This window comes from Spea bombifrons, chromosome 5, assembly GCF_027358695.1.
Source record: "Spea bombifrons isolate aSpeBom1 chromosome 5, aSpeBom1.2.pri, whole genome shotgun sequence".
NCBI lineage: Eukaryota > Metazoa > Chordata > Amphibia > Anura > Pelobatidae > Spea > Spea bombifrons.
In genome coordinates this window covers 30783242-30804487 of record NC_071091.1, presented here as the reverse complement: position 1 = coordinate 30804487, position 21246 = coordinate 30783242, and the positions used below count along the sequence as shown (strand labels likewise).

Below are 21246 nucleotides of genomic sequence, written 5' to 3'. Positions count from 1 at the left end.
GCAATAAGAAGCTTAAGAGTCATCCTCTTTTCTGAACCAGCAACATACTATTTGAGGTTCAAAGATATATATTAACCTTTTATCACAATCTCTTTATCACCCTAATATGTATGTTGAAGGTAAAAGACTTCATTTTTGTCTATTTAATGTATATCATTTTAATGCTCACACCTGCACATATTTTAGGAACTATAAGCCAATTGAATACGTTTAAATTGTATTGTTAATATCTTTCTTATGTTATAAAAATGTTGGCTTTTTGGTTTCTTTAATTTGCAGCTGATATATAGCACATTTTAAAGAAGTACCCGACTCTTAGATATTTCCAGACCAATTTATTCTGTTTGGCTATATCTTATCTCTACCATCAGACATTTGATTCTTGTTCCAGCCAGAAGTTCTTAGAACAGATGATCCTGTATTGATTGGGGTCAATGTGTATTCGGCACAAGGCTGAGTGTGCATTTAGAATTATGTGAAAGCAGACAGATCAGTAGCGTGTATCTGTTATCTTTTCTGTGTTGACTTATCATTCTTCACAAAGCAAGTGAAAAGGGATCATTTCAAGAATCACACCTTCATTAAAGACAGCGTAAAGTGCTTGCAGTGTTCACAAAGATACAAATCCTGTATGGGCAAAGTAACCTTTTAAATCAGAGCTCTACACATTTCTATTTGTATTTTTTCTGCATCGTTTTGTCGAATTTACAGGGGAAGCTAGATTTCTGATGCCATCCCTTAACAAAAAACAGACCCTTGATTCAAAGGTCCAATCCTTTTGCTACCTGCTGTGAGAATTGAAACCTTACGTGTACCTTGCGTTTATAGTATGTTTAGGATAATCTTATTGTACAAAAATAAGTGAAGCCGCTTAATCTCTGTGATGCTAGATGCTTGCCATTAATCCACGGGAAATCCACACCAGTCAAACAAATCCAAATCACAAACAACTACCTTCTCCACTCAATTGGCAGTGGCCATTCTCGTTATATAACAACCACAGTGAGTACAGGTTTGCACAGCAGGCGTAGTATAAATTCTTTTATTTTATCATATTTAAAGAACATAGGCAGAGTCATTCAAAAATCTCCTTATTATTTAGATATCTACTTTCCTCAAAAATATTTCCTAAAAATGATGTTGGGGGGGCACACTTTGCTGTTCTAGCTTTGTTCAAATTTAACACCCATCGCCATCTCACGTCTTTGAAGAAAGTAAACTCTGGGTCCCTGATTGATTTGTGGACCTCAGGCAGATGGTGTAAAATAGGGGCCACTGGATGTTCTACCATTAAACATTCTTCCACTTTAATGTAAACAAAGATCTGATATGGATTTGAAGGTGCACTGTATCTCACCCCCTTATCGCTCTCCCTTTTTTCTTTCTGTATCCTCAATGTGGAAAAACAAATAAGAAAAATGAAATAAAAAGAAGTGTTCCACTTTGTTATCAAAAATGCCTGCCTCTAACCCATCATCAATCAAATCCTTCAATTCCGCTTTTAACTTTGGCAAGATGGTTTATTTTCAACTGTTCATAAGCTTCAGTAAATGTTTCCAGCCCTCTCTACGATAATCCTGTGTATTTTGTACAACTACGGAACCTCCTTTATCTGAATCACAATTTTATTGTTACGCTTCAAATTATTCAGCGCCTTTTGTTCTACTTTACTGGTGCTTACACTAGGTTATCTTAAATAAGCTTTATTTATTTTATTTTTTGGGCAAATCAATGTCTATTGAAAAAGGAAAATAAAAACAAACAAAGGAAAGGGGACACAGGCAACAAAATCAAACAAATTATTGGTATAAGGAAAGGTGACACACACTGTTTACATATTATCAAGAATAAATGCAAATGGGAAGCAATACAAACACATACCAATTATCTAGGGTTGCGATCAAATTAGTATTATTGATGTGTCTGTGTTTGTGGTGAATTTGTGGGAAATTGGAGGAGAAAGGGCAAAGAAATTTGCAGGGAAGGTAGGGTAATGGAGGGTGTTGGGTAATTGGGTGAGTGTGATCGCGGGGCACCCCCCACCCCAGGTCCCACCTCGAATTAGGCCAAGAGTGGAAGGGTCTGTGAGCTAGCCACAAACTCAAGTCAACAGAATCAAGTGCAACGTTATCTCTCCATGACATCATCCACACATCCATCCTGCATGTCCGCTTGACCCTGAGTATCCATCCCATAAAGCAGGGGTCCCCAACCCAGCAGTTCTGGGGGTCGAGCGGGTGTTTTTTTTTCTTTTTTATTTAGCCCTGCTGCGGGCAAACAGCAGAGTGAGGATCCATATCGCCCGCAGCGCTGCAGGGGACCTGGATCCTCCTCTTGGGCAGCTGTAAACGTCTGTGCGTTGCAGACAACCAAGGTGCTGCCGGCACTGCTGCCGGGCTTCTATGAAGGAGCACCGGTGTTACACGACCTTGCAGTGCTCCAACATAGAAGCCCCGGCAGCAGTGGAGGCTGTCTGAGCGCATCGCACAGACTTCCCCCGGCTGCCAGAGATGAGGATACCTCTGCAGGGGACCTGTATCCTCCTCTGTGGTAGCCGTGGAAGGTCAGCACGATGCGGGCAGACAACTTCCGCTGCTGCCGACACTTCCGCTGGGGCTTCTATGATGGAGCGCCGGCATAGAAGCCCTGGTGGATGTGACAAGCAACATAGGTTGTCTACGCGCATTGCGCAGACGTAGACGTCTAGTGGGGCATAAAGCATATCAGGGGAGCAGACTGGCATATCTAGGGGAGTAGAGTGGCATGTAAGGAGGCAGAGTGGCATGCCTAGGGGGTATAAAGCATATCAGGAGGCAGAGTGGCATATCAGGGGGCATAAAACATATCTGGGGGACAGAGTAGCATATCTGGGGACATAGTGGCATATCAGGAGGCAGAGTGTCATATCTGGGGGGGGCAGAGTGTCATATCTGGGGGCAGAGTAGCATATCTAGGGGGCAGAGTGGCACAATTTTATGTGTTTTTTTATGGATGGAAAGACAACCAAGTTGCAAATATTTTTTATATATATATATTACATTTAATAATAATAGAAGTAAAATGCACAACAAATGTAATGCACTTGAATCAAACCGGTGGTCCCTGAAAGAACTTCCACAAAACCGGTCCCTTGTGCCAAAAAGGTTGGGGGCCGCTGCCCTAAAGGTTGGGCTGGTTTTCCAGTATAATACAATTAATCCTTATTATCCCATTTCAATATACGGACATTCATCTATATCCTCAACTGAGATGTAAGATTCAGAACTTCAGAAACAAATATTTTTTCAGTGTAGTACTGATGTCACAAGTAGTGAAAAATAGATGGAACTGACATGTTGGTGCATAACCCAAACTGTTAGACAATAATTTAGTCTCTGCAGGTGAAAGACCAAAGTCTGAAAGATTGCTTATGTTTAGAAGAAGCTTGGGGGTTCCTGTTGCCTTTGTCTAGATGCCTCTGTTTCATCCCTCTATTATTCCTGCAGTACCTGGTTGTAGAACACACTGGAGGACACACTCATACCCACCAAAAAATCTTAAGATCCTACACAAAAGGTTCATCAGGGGAGGAAAGAGGGACATATGAATCTGGCTCCTCAAAGAAACTTTGCTTATCATGCAACAAAATTGTTCTGCTTATGCAGCACCAGTGTGAAAGAGATAAGGAGTCATTAGCTAGCCTGTGAAAGCAGCTATGTATTGTATACACAAGTAAAGGTCTAATTTACCAGTTTAGTCTGGCTTTTACACATTACCAAAGGCATATTGAATAATAAAAGACTGTGTATGGCTCAAATTTGAACATATAAAATGTCATATTGCTGATCTGCAGTTGTTTTAAATAGTACTAATAATTATTTTGGTTTCTTTTGCTATAGGTGGATAGAACAGAAGTGATCAGAACATGCATAAACCCAATTTTCTCAAAGATTTTCACAGTTGATTTTTATTTTGAAGAAGTTCAGCGCCTGCGCTTTGAGGTTCATGACATTAGCAGCAATCACAATGGTTTGAAGGATGCAGACTTTCTGGGTGGCATGGAATGCACCTTGGGACAAGTAAGTGCATACTTAACTTCAAAAAACGGAAATCATACATACTTTAAAAGTACACTGATATTTTGCAGCTCCTTCTATGTTTATGAAAGGCATTTGTCTTGAAACAGGCAGATAGATACTTAAAATCCCAGTCTAAATTTGTAGCAGAAACGTTGCTTTGGTGGGATTCTTCATGATTGGGGCTGTCGCTGTAATAGTGTAGAACGTTCTGCGGTTTTCCTGCAGCTTCATCAGCTCTAGCAGTGATGGAAATCTTTGTCAAGAGACAAATGGTCTTGCTTGTCACATGTGTCATCTCCTTGTTTATCATCCTACCAGTGAGTGAGTGGAAAAGTATCAGGTGTTTGGAGGTTTTCACAGCTGCATCATTCCTTGTGTGCCACAACTGCACTCCACAGCTGTGGCCATTTGTTTTGCACCTGATCTCTCTGTGCCCTCTCTGCTGTCATCGCAGTTTGCAATTGTCACAGTTTGGTCCACCTAGCTAAGAAGTTGCACTACATCAATTGTTAATTAATATCTGTGCTGACATAAAGCTTTTTTTTTTGCAAAGAAGTTTAAAAATTACAGATGGTCCATGCTTCATATCAGCCATCACAATGTGTCAGTGTTAGCAAGACTAATCATCTGATTAGATGACAGTGGGAGATTTGTTCCAAAGATATTAGGGAAGCATTCTGCTACTTGCCGCGCAATAATTTGCTTTACCTGACTGTTTAAGGTGTACTTTCGGAAGCCAGTTATCTAGCACCAGCCAGAGCCAAATGTAGATTCAAGTAACTGGATTATGATGTCATTAGTTAGGGATATTGATGCCTAAGATTTTTCATCCAACATACAGTAGACATAAAAAGGAATACTAAAGAAACATTATAATTTAACCCCACGGGTGCAGCTATGTTGGAGGTACGTAACAGGTAAGGAAAAAAACAATTGCTGTAGTGTTTAAATATAGTATTAAATATAGATTCCCCTTTAACATATACATTTTTGGGAATTATAGGAAATAATTAGATTCTAGGAAATAATTTAGATTCTTCTATTTGGTTGTTCTAGACAATTTGTACATCTCTGACCCTTTTATCTATCTTCTCATTGTGCTAAAGGCGTCATTTAGACTTTGAATGATTACATTGCTGTAAATATAGGAAAACAGGAATATCTCTGCAGGGTTAAATTGTAGTTTGGACGTGGCATAGCCAACGTATAGACATCAGTATAAAACGTTTGGAGCACCAGAGCAAAAAAACATTATTTTGCAACTATTCCAGTTCATACATTTATGATTTACATATGCAAAAAGACAGCTTCCCTTTAAGAGATTGGTCATTTTATCTTAAATATGACAAATGTATCAGAAAAGTAATATTCTTCAGGTACAATGTAAGATGTGTTTTTTTTGTTCCAGATTGTATCACAGCGTAAACTGTCAAAATCCTTATTGAAACATGGAAACACAGCAGGGAAATCATCTATAACGGTATGAAGTTTACAAAATCCTAATCAACTGCCATTTGTCTGTGTCTAAGCATTGTGTGCTGCCTTGTCTCTGTGTGTATGGTAAGACCCCTTGCTTTCATTTACTATGTGAGATCTGGACATAAGATCTGGACATAGTTCTAAAAGAGCAACTAAAAAGTAAAAATACCTTTCATTATAACAATTCAGTAATTCTGTGTACTGAGGTTTCTATATGTTTTTGATGAGATTAAAATGTGCATTGTACAGATCGGTATCTTCTTTAACCCCTTAAGGACAATAGGGGTTATTACTCGTAGTATATTGTGGGACAATGGCTATTTTAACATTTTTCGGTGTTGCTGTTTAGCTGTGATTTTCTTCTTTCTCATTTCGTGCTCCCGCACATATTATATATTGTTTTTTTCAGGACAAACAGGGCTTTCTTTAGATACCATTAATTTTATCATATCATCTAATTTACTATAAACAAAATGATAAAATATGGGGATTTTTGTTAAAAAATTACTTTTTCTCACTTTTTAAACAAAAAACTTTTACTCATCTGCAAAAACGAATGAAAAAACCTGCTAAATAGATTCTACTATTTGTCCTGAGTTTAGAAATACCCAATGTTTTTATGTTTTTTTGCTTTTTTCTGCACGTTATGGGGCAATAAGTACAGGTAGCGTTTTGCTATTTCAAAACCTTTTTTTACAAATCTGGTAATTCTTCCCCCCATGTGCCATTTCGGGTATCTTTGAAGCCGGCCAATGCAATTTACCCCATCAAGTCATATATTTTTAAAAACTAGACACCCCAAGGTATTTCACATGCTGCTAATTTAACCCTTTCCATGCACTAATTTTACCACCAGCCTTTGTGAAACTTTATGGTAGTACATTTTTTTGTATTTTTTTCACACACGTTGTACTTCAGGTATAAATTTATCGCTCCTGGTATATGTCCCTGTCAAACAACACCCCAATATGTGTTCAGTAACATCTCCTGAGCGCAGTGATACCCCACATGCATGGGTTTGTTGGGTTATTTGGGAGGTAAAAGGCCGCCTTTGTGAGGTGTGTATTTTTTGGCCATTTAGACATCTGATCCTACTGCCCCCATGTCCCATATTTGGGACACCTTTGAACCCGGCCAATTCAATTTATCGCATCCACTCATGCATTTTTTAATACGAGACACCCTATGGGCATTTGTAATGCCAATATTTTAACTCTTTCCATGCTGGAATTTTTGTAAAGATAAAGAATTTTAGGACTTGCTTATTAATTTTTTTTTTTTTTTTTTTTTTGGTGACAGTGGGGATTTTTATATGTTACCATATTATTTTTATTTTTTTTAAACATTTTTTTAATTTTTTTTTTTAATTTTTTTTAATTTTTTTTTACTAATCACTCATTAGTGAGCTGGGCTCCATTGACCTTGCATGGTTGGATGCAGTACCTGCATTCAACCTGCAGGAGGAGCTCGAGAGTTCACAAGAGGGTCTGGATAGACCCTCTATGAACTCATATTTATTGTTGATGCCATCCTGTGAATGACGGCAACGTCATTTACAGGATGGCACTTGTGGTTGCTCTTCAGAGCAATCACAAGGTGATCGGGGTAGGGGGGTAGTGTTACTGACATGCCTCGATATCGAGGCATGTCAGTAACACCATTTATGCTTAGGAAGCGATTCAGATCGCTTCCTAAGCTGTTTTAGCCGGGCGCCGCCGCGATCTTTGATGATCGGTGCGGCGGCGGCCGAGGGCTGCCCTCCCCGGATCCACGGTCAGCCTCACTTGTGAGGCTTCCGTGGATGCTGCAAAGCCGGCGATCGCGATGCAGCTATTTAACGGCAGCCCGTACATGTACGGGCATTGTGGTTAACCCGTTGCACGGCAACCCCGTACATGTACGGGGATTGTCGTTAAGGGGTTAAAGACACATTTATTGGCTAACCTGGAGTGGTGCTAGGAGAATGTGGCTTGTAACCGTCATTCATATGACCTGTGCTTGAAAATCCATTAACTTCTGTGTTATTACGCCAGCCCATATATGCTGTTCTAATGGTATATGGCTTTCAATTCAAATAGAAATATATAGGGAAAGTATTAATACTTTCCATTTACTTACGCTCCCCCCAATGCCACCAGCCATCTCATTGAAGCAGTCCTCCCCAGGGGCGTAACTAGAAACCTCAGGGCCCCGGTGCGAGAATCTGTTAAGGGCCCCCCCACCCCCAACTCCACCCCCAACCCCACCCCCAACCCATCTATCCCTTTCTCACTATCTCCCCTCTCCCTCCCTACCCCCTTCTCACTATCTCCCCTCTCCCTCCCTACCCCCTTCTCACAATCTACCCTCTCCCTCCCTACCCCCTTCTCACAATCTACCCACTCCCTCCCTACCCCCCTTCTCACGATCTACCCACTCCCTCCCTACCCCCCCTTCTCACAATCTACCCACTCCCTCCCTACCCCCCTTCTCACAATCTACCCACTCCCTCCCTACCCCCCTTCTCACAATCTACCCACTCCCTCCCTATCCCCCTTCTCACAATCTACCCACTCCCTCCCTACCCCCCCTTCTCACGATCTACCCACTCCCTCCCTACCCCCCCCTTTGTAGGTCACTTACCGTCAACTCCTGTGTTGGGAGCGTGAGGTATTTGTCTCGGGTGCCGGCGCTTCACTGCTGAGCGCCGGCGGCAGCGAGCAGAGGCATCCTGGGTTTCTGTCAGTCAGGGGGGCCCAAGACTGAAAACGACCGCTCGGCACCCCTTGGGCCCCCCTGACTGGCATAACTCCAGGGCCCGGTCGCAGTCCCGACCCCTGCGACCCCGGTAGTTCCGCCACTGGTCCTCCCCTATTCTTTCATTTCCTCAACCACCGACTAGACTGTAAGCTCGTAAGAGCAGGGTCCTTTTCTTCTTTTGTACCAGTTTGTTATTGTGTGTGATTTTAAATTATTCCGCTGATTGTAACAACTCTACGGAATCTGCTGGCACTATATAAATAACTATAATGTAATGTGGGCGAACGTGTGTACCTGTGCAAGGCTGGAGATTTAAAATATTTTAAAATCTTACGAGTCATCATTTGTGATGTTGGAAATCCATTAGATATTAATCAACTCTACATTAAAATAATTATAGAGTAGAGGTTAATGTTTGACAAATGTGTTTGTTTTTTAAATATTTGTAATAGAAAATGGTGGTTTTTGTTTGTTTCATTTTTTTTCTTCTTTCTTATTTTTGGTGTGGGACATGGGTTTATTTGTTGTGCTTCTTAGAAAGTAGAAAGCACAGAGAGTGATACCTTAGCACTTGACCTTTGCAGCACTAGAGCACTCCATTAATTATACTTGTAATGGATGATGGCACTTTTATGCTTCTTGAATCACTTTACGCTCATATCTGACAAGTCTGTTAATGTTAATGGCGAAAATGATCCCATTTTGTGCCACAGAAAACAAATAAATATCAGAGACAAGAGATCACTAATGGGCAGATATATTCAAGTATTTAACTTAGAGGTCAGTAAAGCAAAAGGCAGATTGACAAGACTGTATACTTGACATATGGCCCTCTTGTCTATACATACTCCCTTTATGGCAGGTAGCTGTCAGCTTGTGTTAACAAGTGGTCAAGCCAATCTAGCCACATCATGTACAGGAACAAAGCAATAACGGTACAAAACAGTGCAAGTTTGTTATGATACAATGGCAAATATACTGTATATATACATTAGATGAGTGGGAATGAGAGTCAATAATACATCAATGGAACAATGTGTGACTGTGCCGTCCCATAGGCATTTGTATCACATTGATGTCACATGCTTCAAATCTTTATAAGTCACCCTACTCGTAATCAAGACAAAAAAAATGAGGTCACCTTACTCTTCATTAAGACAAAGACATTCTGATATAACTATCACTCTTGAAATGTAAAATCCTATGTAAAATAGTAAATGTATTATTATTTTCAAAACATATATATATATATATATATATATATACATATATATATATACATTAGTAAAAATGTTAACATTTCGAACAAAATGTAACTTTGCTGTCTTCATTAGGTCATTGCTGAAGAATTATCCGGAAACGATGACTATGTGGAACTTTCCTTCAGTGCACGAAAATTAGATGACAAGGTAAAAAAAAAAATCATGTGAATATGACTTAATAAGTAATTATGGCCTAATATGATTTTCCCCTCTAAGCTGTTTTATATTTCCTTGGCATTAAGGCATAATTAGGAAATGCAGGTCAATGCTGTTCTTTTTCTTAGAATGTGAAGTTTAAAAAAAAGAAAAAAGCAAATGCCAGGGGGTGAAATTAAGCATGAGCGCTTTTTAATTACGTGTGACCTCATTTATTTTAACAATACAGCAGATCACAGCATGAGAAATGAGTGAAGTTTGTTTATATGCTTTAGTAGATGCATGGCAATCCATTAAAAGTATCTTTCAAAATTCACTTGCAATAAAGGCAAATGCCTCTATATATTGGCGTATTGTTTTATAAAGCGCTATCATATTCCACAGCTCTGTACAATTGGGTAAACAGGACATAACAAGTAACATATATATAACATAATATAATTATACATTTGGATTAGAGAATCAACAGTTGCTCAAACAAGCTTACAATCTAGACGGAGTTGGGATGTATTACACAAGAGGTGTGCCACAGTTAGGGATGGACCAGCCACACTAGTATTGCACAAGGGGTGGACCAGCCACACAAATATTGCAGAAGAGGTACTAGGAATGGTGGACTTGGGAATATGGAAGGAATGACGCTAAAGTGTAAGTTCATAGGCGGGTCTTGCAGTAGAGGTGTTAGTAAAGCCATGGGTGAGGAACATAAGTCTGCCAGCAGAGTTCATGGAGGATTGTAGAGGGACGAGACAGGTATGAGGGAGGCCAGCTAAGGCAGGTTTACAATAGTCAAGGTGGGAGATAATGAGAGCGTAGACAAGAGCCTTAGTGCCATCTTGTGTTAGGAAGGGACAATGTTTTTAAGATGGCAGATTTTTTGAAACAGACTGGATATGACAGGTCTGAGTCAAGGGTGACACCAAGACAACAAGATGGTACAGGGGCATGATTGCATCATTGACATTGAGGAAATTTGTTGAGGTAATATTAGGATTAGGCAGAGGGAAGATGAGAAGTTTGGTTTTAGAGAGATTGAGTTTTAGGAAATGTGCAGACATCCAGTTAGAGATAGAGGCAATGCAGTTAGTTACACAATCTAAGACAGGGAGAAAGAGCAGGAGAGGATAGGTGCCATCAGCATGATTGAGATGAGTTTGCTAATGTTAAAGATATGAGCTAGTGTAGGGGCAAGAGTACATGAGAGAGGCTGGGTAAGATGATGTGGAGATATAACATATCTGAGTTTCATTTTTATTAGTGAAGTGCCGTACTTGCTTGAATATAAAGAGCAAATGCTCTTTAAAATGCCACTTGTCTTAGATTTGAAGTACTCTTATAATCAGACCTTGAATATAGGTTTGGTTATAAAACTAAGATCCAGATCCCCACAGTGCTGCAAGGGACCTGGATCCTCTTTTCTGGCAGCTGGAGGACAACCTCTGCTGCTGCAGGTTTTTTATGAAGGGGCGCGGGTGTGACATGACCGGTGCTCAGTCATAGAAGCCCTGGCGGAAGTGCCGGATAACAGCAGACGCCTCGTGCAGACGTTCACAGTCTGAAGCACAGGAGACAAGTCTGGGGATGTATTGGTAAGTCTGGGGGGGCAGAGTGTCATATCGGGGGCAGAGTGACATATAGGGGGTTATAAGTCACATCTGGTGGGCAGAGTGGCAAGCTGGGAGGCAGATGTGCATAACTGGGGACAGATGTGTATAACTGGGGGGTGGCAAAGTAAAATGAAATAAAAACAAGAAATGCATTTTTTTCAATCATAGTTTTTATTAACTATGAAAAATAGTGAATTCATATTTACTATTAAAACTTTTTTCCTATAGGGTAGTCTTATTTCCTAAATTAATAGTCAAATTTTGGGGGGGGTGTCTTATAATCAGGTCGTTGTATAATCGAGCAAATACGGTATTTACTGTCAGAGGCTGTATGGTGTCAGGAACCACAAAACCTATGGTGCAGTATAATCACACCTTTATTAAATATAAATAAAGCAATAGCGAAAATCCAGAGACGTAGTCAAAATACAAATCAGGAGCCAAAACAGGTACTCAGGCAAGCCAAAGTCAGGATACCGGAGGACAACGTAGTCAGGAACGTCAGCCAAGCCAGGGCCAACACAGATAAACAGAAGAAAGAATGGTAAACGCGCTTGGAAGTCAGAGACCATGCAGGGGCAGAGAGATACTGGGCCTTTGGCGCTAAATAGATCAGAGCAGGAAAAGGGGACGGCTGATTATCAGGTATCCCAGGAAACGGAGGACTGAAAGGCTGCTCATTAGTATCAGCTGTGGTGTTCCTGTTTGCTGAACAGAAAAGCAAGTAATAGAGCAGAGGAAGGGTGAGAACCCTGACATAAGGCAAGTGTAAGGGCTAGTTATGATAGGGAGGAGAAGGGAATTGAAACTACGGAAGAGTCATTTAGGGTTGTGCGACAGGGAGGAGATAAGGAAAGTGAAGTAGGTTTCCTTAGCAAGGGTAAAAGCGTAGTGGGAACGCAGCATGAAATTATAGTGTAGGAAGTCAGACATAGAATGAGCGTTGTGAAGAGCGATTGGTAGTTGTGGCTACATCCACAAGAGGAGATATGAGGGTGAAGTTATAGAGACACGTAGCAAGGTTAGGGCATGACATGTTTGAGATGTGAGATAGTAAATTGGATGAACATTTCTGAAGATTGAGAGAGCTAAGGTCTCTGGTTAGGTGAAGTCATTGGGAGAAAAGGGATAGAATAGGAGGCAAAGTGAGAAAGCATATGCTAGAAAAAATAAGGTCCATCATCGTGAGTAGCAAGTTAGTAAGTTAGTAGTTGTGTGAGGTCAAAAGAGGAGGTAATGGAATTACATTTCAAATCTAAGGGACTCAAAGGGATATCTCCTGGGAATAGTTTCAAAATAAAAACTCTGAATCACAACAATCTTTAAAATTTGTTTTTTTATGAGTGGTCCAGATGTGTTCCTAGAATTACTTTTTGGGTTTTTTTATGTACAGTAAAATATATGATGTGTTATTTAACTATGAGTTATAATTCTTTAAAAAAATATTTATTGATCTGAATTATCAATAATTAATATTATAGTATTATGTACATGGCAAGTAAGGCTACTGAAAAGGCCCCTTGGCAAATTAGAAGGCCAGGCTATGGACCACAGAAAAACTTTTAGTCAATTCTTACATAATCTGGCCTTTTATGTTGTATAGAGCCATATTCTGCCTCTGATACTCGATTTTTGGATGGTTGTGGGCAATTAAAAGCTGAGCAAGAATAACTTACACTGTACATCAGAGGTTCATAGAAGTCATAGATCCATGCCATGAATCACAAAACAATACTCAACTTCCTCCTGTTCTTTTCTGGAGATTGATGGGGCATAGTCATGTTCAAGATGGATATGGAATCCACCTGGAAACTTAATAAAATTGTCTAAGGGCTTCCAGAAGACTCCATATGCACATACTAAATGTCATTTAAGTGGAAGCACCATATAATTCCTGAACAAGTGTAGTAAAGTTTGAACTGTTGCCCTTCTCTGTGCAGTCAGTTTTTATCATTTATGTTGAATATCATGAAAATAGATCTGTAATCTAAAAGAAAAGCCCTACGGGAATAGAGTGAAGTTATTCAAGGAGTTAAAAAAGATTGATCACCTAAGAAAGACTGAATCTACTATTACCATCAGCAATGACAGAAGCAGGTTGAGAAGATAAGAGCAGATAAAATGAGACCTGTCACTTCACTTAATTGAATAACATTACATTTCAGGATTTTTTCAGCAAATCTGATCCATTCTTGGAAACTTTCCGAATGAATGATGATGGCACTCAGCAGCTTGTTCACAGAACAGAGGTAAGATCCCATTTTTTACCTATGTAATTTATTAAAATGGCAAAACGACGCAGGGCAGCAAGTCTTGCAGATTTATTTCTGTCCTCTTCCTATGTGTGATGCGAAACAAGGGTTTTATACAAAAGGTCTATTTTTACACTCCTTCATTATCTTGCTCCCATGTTATAGTAGCAGTGTGAGCTATATTATAATAATCTTTTGTTACGCCCTCGTGTAGAACAAAGCACTTATATGTTTCTTTTAAAATATGGGGCCATGTGTTCAAACGAAAAAGCGAAATTATAATTTAAAGTGTTCTTATTGTTGACTCATACAAAGTGCTGCATTCTAAAATCTGTTTCCAAAAAATGCAAAAGTAAATTTACATTTCCGCAGGAAAGGGCAAGAGGGGTTTGGCATCAGAGCCAAATGCTAAATGAACCTGCAGGGAAATGTAATTCTGAGAGCAATAAGGGACATGATTGGGCTTATATACATATAGTTTTTCCTCTAAATAAACACAAACACCAATATTGATTCAGTATTTTTAATTTTGCTATCGATAAATAATTGGCAACTGTGGCCAACTTTGTAACTCAACGAGCCACTCCACAATATGTCATAAAAGGTAAGTATTAACATAACAATAATGTGTTTGTTACTACATGTTTGATCGTTTATGATATCAGCCATGCTCTTGAGCGCAATGTTTAACCTGAAGGAACAGTCACATAACCTACTATTACATTAACTCCATATAACCAGCAAGTAAACCAACCTTGGTATAGGCGTACTCAGAGCCGGCCTTAGGTGTTCTGGCGCCCTGTGCGGACTACTCGTCTGGCGCCCCCCCATCCCAAAAAAAGAAAGGAATCAAAACTTGTAACAAAACCCCAATCACTATATACTACGCCAAACATTGAGGCCTCTGCCTCCCAGCTCTGCCACTGTATGGAACAGTATAGAGTGATGGGAGTTATGATGTACTTTAGAGCATAATTATGTAATGAAAAATACATTGGAAATGGTACAGCATAACACCCATCACTCTCACACACTTACCAATCCACACGTATACCAATCCACACGTATACACCAATCCACACATATATATATCAATCCACACATATACACCAATCCACACACATACACCAATCCACACACATACACCAATCCACACATATACACCAATCCACTCCACACATATACACCAATCCACACACATACACCAATCCACACATATACACCAATCCACACATATACACCAATCCACACATATGCACCAATCCACACACATACACCAATCCACACATATACACCAATCCACTCCACACACATACACCAATCCACACATATACACCAATCCACACATATGCACCAATCCACTCCACACATATACACCAATCCACATATATACACCAATCCACACATATACCAATCCACACATATACACCAATCCACACATATATACCAATCCACACATATACACCAATCCACACGCATACCAATCCACACACGTATACACCAATCCACACATATACACCAATCCACACATATACACCAATCCACACATATACACCAAACCACACATATACACCAATCCACACATACACCAAACCACACATATACCAAACCACACATATATACCAAACCACACATATATACCAAACCACACATATATACCAAACCACACATATATACCAAACCACACATATATACTAATCCACACATATACACCAATCCACTCTCACTGTCACTCTATGCTTTCCTACCTTTCCTCTTTCAGTTTCTTTGCCTCCTCTTCGCTCTTCTTCTTAGTTCTTCTGTCTTCTCTTCTTCCGGGTCAGAGGGCACGGAGACCGGTGGGCGCGGCTTCAGTGCTGTGCGCCGGGATCTGACAGCAAACCCCGGCGCACAGCAGCTGTTGCCGCGGGGATCACAAGGGAGCGGTATCGGAGGTCTGTTAAAGACCTCCGATACTGCTCCCTTGCGAGCCTGCTCCTCCAGCGGCGGACATTACTGTCCGTCTCTGGAGGGGTGCCGGGTGCCCCCATACTGGCGGCAGCGGACCCCGCGGCGGCAGGGGCGTCGGACAGCGCTGCGGCGGACCCCGCGGCGGCAGCGCTGCGGCGGACCCCGCGGCGGCGCCCCCTGGAGTGTGGCGCCCTGTGCGGTCGCACAGGTCGCACACCCCAAAGGCCGGCCCTGGGCGTACTGCCACAACACATTCTATGCTGAAGGCTCTGGCATACCCTACTGCATGGTTGCTCCAGAACTAGTTATCACCAGGGCCTAGGGCCAGGGAGTGTCTTGCACATGTGCTCAAAGGCATGTGCACCACGAGCAAGGTCATACCTAAGATGACCTACTCTTGCACTATAACAGGCCATAAACACGCCACAATGAATATATGCAACCCATTGCACATTATTGACCCTCAAAATGCTACTGCTCTTCCAATGCCCGACTGCAACTCCATGGACCAAATGTCCATACCAACAACTAAGAGATGGATCTCCTCAGCCCAAAACAGCCATGGCGTTTTACCATCCAAATCCCTATGTACACTACAATTTCCCCCAGAAAGACCACAAAACAGGATATAGTAACCTGTTTACGTGCCTTTTTGACCCCTGTTGTTGAATTAGGACTGATGGCCACATTCTCCGACCAAATTACCGCTAAAATCAGATGTTCAGCCCTTAGCCACAATAAATCTGTCTTCATAGCCCATAGCGAGGCATAAATCATAACCTGGCTTAAATCATTACCGTCAATGTGTACTACCAATACTCGGCAAACCCTGTAAATACCCCAAAAATTATTAAACTCCCTGTAACGGGTTCACCAAGAGAGCTGTAGTAACTCCCAGAGATCACCCAGATGTATCCTCCTGTTGTCCCCGGAATAACTTCCAGCACCAGCCAGCATGCACACCTTGGAACCCTGCTATGTGTACCCAATAAGTAGACACAACTACCTTGAATTGAGTACAGCAGGAATGAACAGTTTATTCTTGTAAAACATAGACTCATATAGCCACAGAACTTAATTAACATAAATCAACATTGATAAACAGGTACATGTAGACAACCCAACCTTTAATCCCATTTAGCTACTGAATCTCCCCCTGGCAGCAATCCTGTTAATGGGATTAGTTTACACAATGGAGTTCCTGCCTGTTTGGCAGCCAGACTGGAGCCATCTCTGAGTACCTTGGGGCCCTGTATGACAGGTCATTCTGTCACACTCCCTTCAAAGCGATCCAGTCACATACCACTCATCTTGATCCAGCTAACAAAAAAACTGATGCCTGCCCATAGGGCGAACTCTAGCCTGCTTTGCCTCCAAAGAAACATAAAAATGCACTATAATCCAGATCGTGCACCGTGAACGTAAAATGACAAAAACAACCAAACTGTGGCCTAACTTATTAAAAACAATTAACACCATGCCTGCAAAGCTTTGATAACTCCCATCTTCCTTTCCTCCGTATGGCATCATCCCTGAGACTCCACCCGCTGCCTCAGTAGCAGCACCTATCTGAAAACAGTGAGTTCTAAACTCTTTGCCCTAGGCTAGCCAAACATTTACAAAATACTGACAAAAACTGATATCGTGACAATCATGTCCTGTCATTATGTACAAGTAACAATTTACAATCAGAAGAGCGTGTAACTGAAGGCTCAAACAAAAACTACCACAAGTGGGGAAATACGCAACTTGTCAAGAGGTGGGGAGACAAAGAGACAGAATATCCTACCCAACACAACCTCTTTATGGAACTTATCGGATGCTACCTCCAGGTGAGCCAAAGCCTAACCCCTTGCCCAGGGGCATAACTAGAAACCACCGGGGCCTGATACAAAAATTCCCCCAGGCTTCAACATCTAGTCTGTGCCTACTTTGCCCCTTGCCCCCTTTCCTTCCAACATAAAACATACGTAAACACACAAAATACAAACACTTACTCATCCTCACTAACACACTGCATCTCGCCCCACTTATACATCCATGCACACACACACACAATGACACATCCATACTTACACACACAAGTACACATCCATGCTCACACACACTAAAACAATTACACATCCATGCTCACACACAAGTACACATCCATGCTCACACATACACACAGGTAATCATCCATGCTCACACGCACACAAGTACAGCACCATGCTCACACACACACACACACATGTACACATCCATGCTTACATACATACATATACTGTATAAATACACACACAAACACATATACATACATCCCACCTCCCACTTACCTATCACCGCTCCTGCGGCTTGCTATCCGTCACTATGCGAGCAGCCTCTGTTTCACTGCGGGGTCACGTGACATCACATGACATAGGCAGTATGACCAGATGTCCAAATTCCAATTGGAAAAATACACACCTTCCAAACAACTGGACAAACCCATGCATGAGTGGTATCACCGGAGATGTTGCAGAACATATACTGGAGTGTTGTTTGAAAGTGACATATACCAGGAGTTGTAAATCACACCTGAACTGCAATTCGTTTGAAAGAAAAGTGCAAAAAAATTACTACCACAGAGTTTGACAGACAGGTAGGAGAATCAGCTTGGAAAGGGTTAAAATATAAGCTTTTAAAATTCCCCGTACATATACATATAAAATGCTAAAATACTAGCATTTAAAGTACCCTGGGGTGTCTAGTTTTCAAACATATATGGTTTGATAGGGGTAAATTGAACTGACCAGCTTCAATGATGTCTCAAATAGGACATGGGGGCAAAATGACTAGTTTGGGGGACAAATGGTTTTCAAATAGCAATATGTGTTGTCAATAGAAGTCAGAAATACTAATTTTTAATATGGGATTATAAACCTATATTTTATAACACACAGGTAAACTATACTGGCAAGGTGTTAACTCTGGTTGTATCTTTTCTTTGGTGGTTTGTTAAAGCAAACTTGAATTTCATAAAGAAAAAAAAAATGGATGTGGATGCTATAACCTTAAAATAGTACTTTAAAATAAGCAATTTTAACCAAATTAAAAAAACACTGTATCAGGTGCCAAAATCTAAAGACACAAGTATAATACACTCAAATCACACAAATAATGAACCAAGGAAAGCGCTCCACAAAATAATGGATTTGAATAAGAATAAAATTACATACAAAGCACATAATAACAATGATGTGGTTAAGTGAAGCCAAACCTTATAAATATTTCAACTGTTTCACAATTGAGAGCTGGGTCTAAGCAGGGGAAGATTCAGAGATTGACCACAGGTGGAAACTCACACACTCACACTAACACACACACACACAGGCACTCACACTAACACAACCAGATACTAACACACACCTAGACACTAAATGCTAAAACACATACACACACGCACCTAGACACCTAATACTAACACACATATACACACACACTAATACACAAACCTAGACACACGCTGGCTTAGACATTCACACTAACATACATATCGAAAACCTCACATTAACACAACTAGACATTCAACACTAATGCAAAGACACTCACATACACATCTGGACACTAGCACACCCAGACGCTCACATAAACTCACACACCCAAACACGTACGCTAACACAAACATCACTCACATTAACACACATGCACACACACAATCGCACATACTCAGGCATACTAACATACTCTGACACAAATTAACACACACATTCAGACACTCATCTGACACATTAACACATTTAACACTTACACCCACTAATACTAATACACTCACAGTAACACAACCAGACACAGTTGGAAAGATGTGTAAAGCAGGACTCCTAAAATATAGGGTCAGGACTCAGTACTGGGTTGTGAGATGCCTGTTGCCGAGTGCTCTCACTCTGCACTCACTATACTTTGTGCAGGATTCTGGCACACAAAATAAGGAAAGCTATGTAAAGGAGCTGCCTATAAGTGAATTGCAAGGGCATACTCTTGTTGTATAATAACTGTGGGGAAAACAAGATGGAGACATTCATTCATAAGGCCCTATGGTAGTTATTTTTTTATTTGTGTGAAAACAGATGTCTTATTTGTTATTTAAAAAAAAGGAAGTTGTTTAAATATCTATCAATGTCTTCAAGAATGGAAAAAAACATACATAATTTTTTTATACTGGTATACTATGTGTGTCAGCTGTATCTCAGGTTTCCCATTAATGTGTAAATGCTGTGTAAAATAAAAGATTTATAGTGACTTCATTGAATCAGGGAACATCTGCCTGTTACTCTAAGAATGCAGTGTGGACTTTCAATTTAGATCTTATTATTGTTTGCTGATTATTTTCTTTAACATTTGAACGCACTCGGATGAAGCCACAGGTGACATAGTCAGTATCCAAATCTCCATGACCCATCCGGCTGTGGTAATGAAAATGCTACTTGTGCTTGTGTGAAAAGCTACAGTTTTAGCACGGAGACAGATGTAGGTGGGAGGTCATATCTCAGGTGCCTCCACATGTACCTATCTACTGTTACGTTCTTGACATATTTGGGGGATTGTCTGTGGACGGTAAACCCTGGTGTTCCACTATGATGGAAAATGGTGGCTGGTGAGATAATAGTCGGAAACAGTAAGAAATAAGAATGATTCTATGATCACAGTTCTGTAAACCATGGAACAATTGTAAATTGGTATAAATTTAACATGGAAATTATTTATTTCCAATTAAAAGGGACCTGTTAGTTTCTAGCTTTTTGCAACAATGTTTTCCTATAGCTCATATTTTGTTATTTTATTATTATTTTTAGTAATTAAGTAGTAGTTTGACATGCTGTGTCCTATGTTCTGTGCATAGGTATTGTTTCAATTACTTAGTGGTACATATATTTATAAGAATATGGCTTGTTCAGAAGTGTAGAAAGAGATGCTGTTGCTTATGAAGATATATATATTTTTTGTTTTAGTAAGCTAATAATTATCCTTCTTTTAATAGGTTGTTATGAATAATTTGAACCCGGCATGGAAAACATTCAAAGTTTCACTTAATTCCCTCTGCAGTGGAGATCACGATCGCAAACTAAAGGTACAACAATTCTACTTTCTTTGCTAGCTCAAGAAAATGGTCAAAGGTTTATTCTTCCAGCATTCTTAATTAGATATTAGAAATATACATCAAAGCCCACAGAACTTTAAATATAGACTAAAATATGTAATCATACACATGTGCTGCTTGTTGACCAACAAAAAAATTACATAAGGACCTAAATTATATTAAAAAAACTTTACTACAGTAAGCATATTCATAAAAGTAAAGGGTTAATACATGGTCAGCTATCTTGTTTTACCCTTAAAGAACTAAACTAGGAGCTATATTCTAGATGATATATGAGTAGCCCTTATCCAATTATTTTAATAATGAGATGATTAATCTGAGGAGGGAAACTTGTTATTAGAGCTATGCATTTTATTAAATAATACAAAAAATGTAACATTTAGAGTCTGTGAATGTATGATATGCGGTATGTGCATTGGGGTAGAACTCTTCAAGTCTTTCCTGTTTAGAGAAGAATAAGAATAATACCACTGTTTAGCAGTACACAAGCAGCTGCACAAGTAAATACAAATGATATCAGTTATAACACAAGTTGAAAGCTCAGCTATACAGGGTTCTCCTCACCTTAATAAAAAATATGATAGTTATAACGCTTCTAGATTGTAAACTGGCTTCCATGGAGAACAA

At 40.1% G+C, this 21246-nt stretch overlaps 1 protein-coding gene across 1 annotated transcript in view; it reads left to right on the top strand.

The window, feature by feature from the left end:
• CPNE4 (copine 4) overlaps positions 1-21246 on the top strand; it is a 126702-nt gene that overhangs the window by 73568 nt on the left and 31888 nt on the right. The window contains exons 3-7 of the mRNA XM_053466333.1: positions 3879-4058; positions 5467-5538; positions 9611-9685; positions 13467-13550; positions 20500-20589. Of these exons, the coding sequence (XP_053322308.1) occupies positions 3879-4058; positions 5467-5538; positions 9611-9685; positions 13467-13550; positions 20500-20589 (501 nt within the window). The remainder of the gene's footprint in view (positions 1-3878; positions 4059-5466; positions 5539-9610; positions 9686-13466; positions 13551-20499; positions 20590-21246) is intronic.